Source organism: Berghia stephanieae, chromosome 12, assembly GCF_034508935.2.
Source record: "Berghia stephanieae isolate SIO BIC M18660-M18661 chromosome 12, UCSD_Bste_1.3, whole genome shotgun sequence".
Taxonomy (NCBI): domain Eukaryota; kingdom Metazoa; phylum Mollusca; class Gastropoda; order Nudibranchia; family Aeolidiidae; genus Berghia; species Berghia stephanieae.
This window is the reverse complement of record NC_088371.1, coordinates 11,242,563-11,251,937: the sequence shown is the minus strand read 5'-3', so window position 1 is coordinate 11,251,937 and position 9,375 is coordinate 11,242,563. Positions and strand designations below refer to the sequence as shown.

The 9,375-nt window shown below is 35.9% G+C and overlaps 1 protein-coding gene across 1 annotated transcript; it reads left to right on the top strand.

Annotated features, from left to right (window-relative positions):
- The first annotated feature begins 1,755 nt into the window (after positions 1–1,755).
- LOC144957756 (protein transport protein Sec61 subunit gamma) lies at positions 1,756–7,139 on the top strand. Its single transcript, XM_078889152.1, has 4 exons — positions 1,756–1,910; positions 4,325–4,422; positions 5,018–5,120; positions 6,791–7,139. Exons 2-4 carry the CDS (start codon positions 4,329–4,331, stop codon positions 6,798–6,800), a joined length of 207 nt encoding a protein of 68 aa, XP_078745278.1. The 5' UTR covers positions 1,756–1,910; positions 4,325–4,328; the 3' UTR covers positions 6,801–7,139.
- The last annotated feature ends 2,236 nt before the right edge of the window (positions 7,140–9,375 follow it).

Genomic DNA, 9,375 nt, shown 5'->3' with positions numbered 1-9,375 from the left:
CTGTCGTCACCAGGTGCTTTACCACAGGCCAGAGCATCGATAGCTTTGCTGAGCTCCTCCATAATTGGTTCTGCGTCTAGTTCTTCCAGTACTGGCAGTTCTTCGATTGCGTCTAACGCTTTTTGGGTGACAGAGTTTTCTCTGGCGTAGAGTTCCAAATAGTGCTCTACCCATCTTCCCATCTGCTTGTCCTTGTCAGTGATGGCTTCCCCTGTCTTAGATTTAATAGGCGCAATTTTCTTTGTAGATTTGCATGTCGCCTGTTTGAGGCCCTCATACATGGCCCTTATCATGCCACTGTCAGACGCTTGCTGGATGTTGTCCGACAACTGAAGCCAGTAGTCGTTGGCGCAACGTCGTGCTGTTTGCTGTGCTTTGCTGCGTGCAGCTCGCAACGCCTGCAGGTTCCTCTGACTTGGTTTATGTTTATAGCTGACAGGTGCGCTGTGCTTGGCATCAATGACTGGCTCCATCTCAGTAATTCTGGCTTCAAACCAATCATTGCTCTTGCGCGATAGATTAGCGTCCTATCCAAAGGGAAACCATAGAAACCAGGATAAACCCCTGCTTCATGGACCTAATGGCTCTGAAGGAACTGGAGTTAATCTTAATCGATCGATATCATTTTGAGTAATGGTCAAAGGGGGGAAAAGTGTTTTGTCAGCGCATTGCTTTGTCCACAAGTTGTGTTTATACACGCAGAAACGAGGAACGTGTCAACCAAGAGGAGATGAAGGTCCTCGATCTCCATACAAAATTTATGTAATCCAAAACGAAGTGCCGAAACTCTGAACCTCTTCTTAAATAAAGAGAAGGCCCCTCCTCTTTATTCCTGTGCTCTGAACTAAGATAGTATCTGTTAATAAATAACCGGTAAACCCGAGATTGTTCAAGTATATGTAATGTAGCAATGACTATCCCGCACAAATCTTTGGGCCTCTTTTTCACTCACGAAGTGCCCAAATTCGCGTCAAAATATGGGACGAAGCCGTTTCGTATATGCTATTTAAAAAAAATTAATTACGACGCTGTTTATCGATGAATATGACTGAAAGTTGGCACACAGTTAGAAAAAAGGTCATTTTAGATTATCTCAAGCGACAAAACTCGCGCGATTACCAGAAGACCGTTAAAAATAGATTTTTATTCTTTGGAGTAAAATATTTCTAAAACTACCGGGCATGGAGGTCTTGTCGCTGACAAGGTAATACATGAACATTTCTTCTTTTTGGTTGTAAAATTTCATATGAATATGACGAGTACTTTTCCCGTATTTTACAAAACACCATCCTAATTTGCTCTTCAAGCTTCAATCTTTTAATCTATTTATTACGCAAGATACAACCAAAGGTCGAAAAAAAAATGCCGAAAAAGCGTCCCATATTTTCGCGTTTTTTTCCTCTTTGCGGGTCATCCAAATAAATGACACCTTTGAAACTGCATAACTTGTTTATTTATGAATGGATTCTCAAAATTCAAAAACATTTTTACTCAGTGGAGATAAGGCTTTGATTTTAGACAAAAATTTTCCTCAAACAGAGAAAAAAACATTTTTCATAGTCATTGATAATGTAATTTGTTTTATTGATCAAACCGGAACTTCCATTTAACTTTTAATTTTTGGGGGACCTTTTACTTCTTTATTAATATTAAAATAAAATTTAAAGAGCAATCTGGTAAATTATATTATACCACTGGGCAATGGACCATAATACACAACGGTTAAATAGGTATCATTTAGTCTGAATGCGCATGACAGTGACACGTCGGACTGTTTACAGACAAGAGTAATCTCTCTTTCTATTTCTCTCCCTCTTCCTTTTAGCATAAATCTGTCACAGATTGAGTGGATAAGTGTCCCATATTTTTCTACTAAAACTTCAATTCCACCCATCGCATTACTTCAAAGTGTAAGTGATTCATTTGTTTTACATTTCGTTTTAGGTAAAAAAATGAGATGGAAGATTTTCTTGATCGTAAAGTAGGGCTAATTGTACCAGAGAAAATAAACGAAAATCATTCTCAGAATGGTCCTTACTTTCGTTGGTCAGCAGTCTACGGTCTACGTCACCGTCAACGTAGGTACCTACATCAAAAATAGAAAACAAATAATGATTTCTTTTTTTACATAAGGCATATATGCCTTTAAAAACCATTTTATATGATACTCCTTTTAGATCTAGTAAAAACGGTTTCAAAGTTATTATGATTTTAATTTTACTCTTCTAAATGTTATATTATTACTACGGCAATTCGGACTCGAGTCTGAATAGTGAATAGTCTCTCGAGGATATTCGGACTCAAAACTCCAACGTGCGTGCCATAAGTAACCTATCTTGAACTTGAATGTTCGTGCACAAACACAGAAGGGAGACAGTATGGGCAGTAGGCAAAGGGTGTAACAGTGGAACTAAAAGTAAAAGAAAGCAGAAGAAGAGTTCAGAAGAAATTCTGTTTTTCCCATATCAGACTGACACAGCTGATGCCCTTACTTCGTACAGTCAAAGGATTGTTGCTTGTATAACACTATCAGAATATTATTTTGTCCTAATTTTATTTGGACATCGTTTAAAGTTGTTAGAATAGCTTTTCATTTAGACCTCAGTTACTAATTAAACTAATTTCTATCTGGACTTCCAATTGATCACTGATATTATTTGATATTGTCTTTCTCGTCAAATAAAGCAGGTTTAGACTGCTTGTTGATAGTTATTGTTATTTTCATTTGCATATGTAATTTTCAATAACTAAAATAAGTTTGAAATTTACTGCCATGGGAGGTTATTCAGATTCCAGTCCAAAGAACTTATTGTTGCACATTCGCATTGGAAGACTATTCAGACTTGAGTCAAAGTCCTCTTTAAGGCCCATCATGGACTGACAATGATCCCAATTAACAGCCTTATCACAGACAAAAGAAAACAGCACTCATACCAAGTCCTGCAGTCATGAGTTAATATTAATATTCATCTCAACTCGTTTTCACCAAGCACCATCTGAATATGGAATTCTATTCCGGAAAATATTTTAAAAGTTAATGGCCAAATTGAATTTGACAGAGAGATCGATAAAATCAAAATAAAGCTTAGCACGTCCATTTGTTCTCACCATGTTCACAGTCCCGATTATCTTCTATACACAGAGTTGCGACTTAATTACAAGAAGAGAAAATCTAGATGCTTTTTCTATTCCTTTTTTTTTTGCACTCTCAATTTTGAAAATAAATACAAAATCGTCATCAATAATAAGGGGACTGTCCTGATGACGGAGTTGAATTGATGAAGAGTGGTCATCTTGGGATGTAGGCAATGAAATGCATATTTCATTAAATAATAATAATAATAATAATAATAATAATAATAATAATAATAATAATAATAATAATAATGTTGTGGTTGTTCGTACACATTTTCAGAAATTACGAATTTCCTTGTCAAATTACTAAAAATTTACATAAAAATGACTAAATTTGAAGTTTTCAATTTGGCATGTCTCTTTTTTTCACAATATCATTCATTATTTTGTTATTGATAGCACAAATCTGTTTACTTTAATTCAATTCCTTACAGAATCTCAATGTTACAAAAGTCACAAGACTTTCCATCAATTGTGAATGGATTTGCATATATATAAAGAAATTTCTTTTTTCAAAATATCACTTAAGTGAGTGTAGAAGGGTCTGTCTTTAGTTTAAACCTAAGTCTAGGCTTTATTTTACATTCAAAAGAGGTACGACATCACAACAATCACAATGGTTTTTTGCAGATGTGAGCTCAGAAAATTTGTCCTCTTCTTTTTTTTTTTTGAGATCGCCTTTTTTAGGCAGAGTAGATTCAGGTGGAAGTAAGAAAGTTGATTTTTGTCTCACACTGACAAAGGTAGATTTCTTGTATCATTAGAGACGAATGACCAAAACAAACCAAGTAACCCAGAGGTCAACTCTTTATAGAATTTCAATTGGAAGCAGTGACAAGCTTTTATTTTTGAACGGCTTTTTAATGATAATTGTCTACTTTCAAAATATCTCAGTTAAAACAATCTGGAGCAGATGTGAGTTGAGAAAATTGGTCGGCCCATTCCATCATGATAGGAATAGAAGTACCATATTGCAAAACATTGTCTAGTGGTCTATTTCTGTACACCCTCAGTTTCAATATTGCGTTCTAACCTTTTATTGCCATTCAAATGACTCAGGAGTGTTGCAACTGCAGATAAAACTCTCAAAAAAAAAAAAAAATAGAAAACAAAACAAGAGCAAAACAAAATAATCCCTGAAGTCTCTGTTCCAGTTATATTATTGATTAATTTGGTTTTTTTTAAACAGCACAATGGATCAGGTTATGCAATTTGTTGACCCTGCCAAGGCCTTTGCCAAAGACTCAATTCGATTGGTCAAAAAATGTACTAAGCCAGACAGAAAAGGTAAGGCTATGAAAATGTAATTGAAGTATTATTTATATTTCATTATAAGTTGATTCAGTTTCCACTTCAAGTTAGAATAGAGTTGGTGGGAATTAAGTACGAAAATAAAAAAATATATGTTGGTGGATGTGAATTGCTCAAGAAAAAATTTCCTGTTTTTAGAAATTTTCCATAATCAGCTACCAGAGTTGTCGTCTGAAGATAAAGGGCTGCATATATAGGGGAAAATGTTTTTTACAAGAGAGCTAAAAAAAACGTTTGCTTTTATCTATCAAGTTATCTTATTTTTGTTAAAGACATTTATTGATTTTTATGTGGGTTTGGCTCAAGAATATATAACATGTTGATATTTCAATTTGACCCAATTACCGATATAGGACCCTTTGTCCTATGACAAGAAGTTACTCTTAACAAATTCCTGAATTTTATAAATTTATACTACATCCCAGATCTGCATGATTATACTTCAGACACAAAGCTTTGATAATCATTATTCAATTATATGTTATAAATAAATGGTAAATCTAATGAACCTTGATCCGATTTTTTTCTTGGACCAAAACTGATAAAAAAACCCTTTTATTTACTATCTCAGAGTTCCAGAAAATTGCTATGGCCACAGCTATTGGGTTTGCCATTATGGGATTCATCGGATTCTTCGTCAAGTTGATCCACATCCCCATCAACAACATCATTGTGTAAGTATTCACCATTTGATGTCTTTGAAAATAATTATACCTGAGATTTCAATCTTAAGAGGGAAAAGGGTTGCACGTCATACTTATGAATCACACAAAAACAATCAATGCTTTGATTGCATCACAATTAGGATGGTAAATGTGGCAATGTCACCTATTCATATGGTGCCTGAGTCAAGTATAAATGGGCTATTGTAAACATTGAGCACCATCAACAACTGCAATGTTCTACTTTTTGATAAACAAGGTATTATTCGAAAAATTAAAAAAAATTAAAAGTCAATGGTCGAGCTCGTTTCGTGGATCACACATTTAACCATCAACAATCATGCAATCTACTGCTATTCATTGCATCAAACACACAAGGACTGCATGATTCAGACTCAAATTATCAGTAGCTGTTGGGATAAGTACTGTACTGGTTGGTTTAAGTAGTGTGGTTGCTTGCTTGTTTGCACGGGAAATGTGTGGCCTTAAACATTAAAACATTATTTGATTCATTGCAGTCTCCATCACTCATTACTTTTTTTTATCAACGAGCTTGCTCTACATTGTTTAAACTTTCTGTTTAAATTGTTGGTAAAAACCCCCCGATATGATGGACTTGGGAAAGCACTGTTAATTATATACAAGAAATTAAGTGGGTAGGGAACTGCCAGAAGACAAAAGAGAAAAAAAACTTCGCGTCGGCGATGGTGGCTCAACCTCACTGGTATGACCACTCTGTCTGGCCAGGGAGATTATGACTCTACCGTATGAGCTATACACGACCCCCCCCCCCCCAAAAAAAAAAATGTCGCTTCAAACCTAAATCTAACTGGGCCCTCTCTCCCTGACTTCTGGAGGTCATGGGTTCAACACACACAACCCCCCGAAGTTAGTTGGCTAGCATTTTAAGCTTTATAGCCAATATATTCTCAACACAAACATGTAACATAGAAATGATTGAAACATTGAGTATGCTCCAGTATTTGGGGTGAATTTTTAGTTCAGAAAAGTGAGTGGAACAAGCACTTATATTGATTATATAAAAGCTTAGACTCAGATGCATAATTGAGACAGGGTCGCGCTGCATTTTTCCCAAGTTGTGAATATATAAATTCAACAAAAAATTTTTTCACAATTCTCAGTGGTGCCAACCTTACGTAAAAAATGCGTATTTTTACGCATTTTCATTCATTGTACACATTTTTCTGAAGATTGTACGCATTATTAAATTTCTATTATTTAAGCATTTTTAGCATTCATACGCTTTTTGGTGTCCTTAAACACTAAATGTTTCTTGACCCATCAGAATTATATATGGATCTGGAAGTTGATCTTATTTATCATCTTAAAATGTTAGCTTATTCATTCTTTCAACTATTGATTATATCATTGCTAGTATAGTCTAATTGCCCATTATCAGATTTAGTGCTAATTATCGATTTTTTAAGAATTGTACGCATTTTTTTCAAAATCTTACTCATTTTGCCTCTCCATTGTACACATTTACATGGGCCAGGGTTGGCAGCACTGAATTCTTAAGTATTTACTTTGATCATACTGCTTTGTTTATAGAACATACAGTTTTCTTTTTTCAGTAATTAATGCTCAGATTTGGATTGGAAACAAAAGAAAACGAATAGACTGTCGTTCCTTAACCTTTCTTTCTTTGCTTATCATTTCAGGGGCTCTTAAAGACATGGGCTACGGATTCTTCATTTGCACGATACTGATATTGATATTGAGAGAGTAGCTGTCTGGTTATGGTAGTTGTATGGATATTTGCAAGGAAATGGATGTTGGTAGTAAACTGATTTGAGAGGCAAAGTGTGTGTGTGTGTGTGTTTTGATGTGTAGGTGCTGGTCTGTGGGCATGGTCGTGTGTGTGTTTGGATGTTTGGGAGCAGTACAGTTTGTCAAGCATTTGGTCTGCTAGTCTCTTGTTACTTATTTGCAATTGTCTGTCTGAATTTATTTATTTGAAAGTGAAAATATGGTTCAGATTTATTAATAAAGTTTAAAAAAAAAAAGGCAGACTCGGTCTTTAGTTTCAATTCAATTTTGTGTATTTGTGTGAATTGTCATTTTTCAATATTTTTTATAGTTTTATCCAACTGTGGACAGAGCTTCCTACTATTCTGTGTAAAATCTTTATCATGCAATCCCACAGAGCTCGGTCAAATTCTATGAATTTAAGGTTGGTGAGATACACACAGAAGTTAATTTTACAATAATCTGGGAAGAATATTTTTATCATCCATCTGAGTACACTGTTTCCTCAAACTCCTTGGGACATGCAAAAAGGTTCGAGGAAACCATGCCTTCCCTAAAATGACTTGACTAGTGTAACAACGGTAGGGATCTGCTTGTACTGGGGGGGGGGGGGGGGGGGGGCAGTGTAACAACAGTAGGGGATCTGCTTTATACCGGAAATATACCGAGTTTGAATATTCACTGCTTTATGTGGACCGAATCAAGCCACCTCTCCCTAGCTCAATTTGCAGTGATGAGCGGCGGCTGACACCTGGGTTATTCCAGTCTCCTTTGAATAGACCCAAAGACAAATCTCTGCTTGAGGATGAATAAACAGAACCTTATTATGTATTATTTTATTGTTATGTTGATTTTGAGAAAGATACTTCAAGTGTACCACTTCGCAAACTTTTGTCAGTATTCTGCTTTTTCATCTTGAATTCTGTTTTTTCATATTTACGATTCTTCCAATGTGTAGAAAAGGGTTTGTAGCTCTGTGTGGATTAGATAAACAGTGCCATTGAAATAGAACGGAGTTGCTACATAGCTGATTGTCTAATAATAATATCAACTCTCTGGGGGCTGAAAAGTCATTTTTCTGGGTGGGGTTCCTGACCTCCCATAGTGAGCAGGGAGGTACTTACTGTGTCTTCTTTCCCCTTATATCTGTTTTCTAATTTGCTTTCTGTCTTTGTCTTGGAATGAGATTACTTGGTTTTGCCCTGGGGCTGGCCGTAGAGCTTGGCTGGGAGGGAAACAGTCAAATGCAGTTATTGTTTTGGGAGATGATATCTTTTTCCTTGTAAATCATCTCTCTGTTATGTAGTGTTATATTTGTTATTTTGAATGTATAATGTATAAGCATTTGAGTGTATTCCTCTTAGTGGGATCTTATGCTGGTGTTTGGGTGAGACTTTTAGGTGATCACAAATTACACTGATAATGTGCTCTTGGAATCTAAATCTGTTTCCTACTTGAACCAATTCCCCCTTGTCTTACTTTTTCCTCAAGTCCTTTTAATTGTACACCTAAATCTTTTCACTATCCAATTTTCTTCTTTTTACTGGCGCTGATATGACCTGAATGTGTTGCAAGCGCCGTAAAACCTTTAAAAACAACAAACAAGAGGTCGTTTTTGCTGTGTCTTCTATCCCCCTAAATCTGTTTTATCTTTCCATGTTGCTCTTTGTCTTTGTTCTGAATTGAGGTTGCTCATATTTGTAATGGACCCTTAGCTGAGAGGGAGGTAGTCAAATGAAGCTTCATTAAAAAAAAAAAAAGAATTTTTTTTTTTCTTGCATGAAAATGATCTCTTCGTGTACTATTTTACAGTATTTAGTTTTGAATATGTTGTACTGTGGAAGTGTTTGAGTGTATCCATCTCAGCGGGATCCTTTGCCTGGATGGGAGTTCAAATAATGTCACAATAGGTACATTGATATATTGCTCATGGAATCTTCTGTTCCCTATTTGAACCAGTCCCTTTGTCTTATTTTTACTCTGGTGCTTTTAACTTCAGCCCTGTCATCTTACTTTTTTCATGGTGCTGACATGACCCCAAATTCAAAGGTCACAAGTACTGCAAAACCCGTAAAAAAACAAATCTTATGGGTAAAAAGGAACTTATATATTATATTATATTCGTTGGGATGTGGACTTCAGCTGATGTAGCTCTAGAGAGAGAGAGAGGGGGGGGGGGGGTTAAATTTATTCTCTTAGGGCTCTAACCCCTGCCAGGAGAGGGGCTTACCGAGTTCAGTCCAGGGTTGAGTTGAGGTTTTCTCTGATCTCTCTTTCCACCTAAATATATCCATTATCCATTAAATGTGCTTAAAGTGCTTTACAAGACAATAGTAACACTTAAAATGTAAGACAGGACACAATGCCAGTAAAGCAACGTCACATTTTTATTTCATCTGATAGCAACAATGCTGTTACTGACCAGGAACTCAATTTGCACCTGAGTACGGTGAGAAAAGAGCCTTCTCCAAGGACTGTTAATGCCAGGGACCTGATA

Bases quoted from the DNA above. Each gene is read 5' to 3' on its own strand.
- LOC144957756 (XM_078889152.1), top strand. From the start codon at position 4,329: ATGGATCAGGTTATGCAATTTGTTGACCCTGCCAAGGCCTTTGCCAAA. The intron at 4,423-5,017 runs GTAAGGCTATGA...TTACTATCTCAG, and splicing joins TACTAAGCCAGACAGAAAAG to AGTTCCAGAAAATTGCTATG.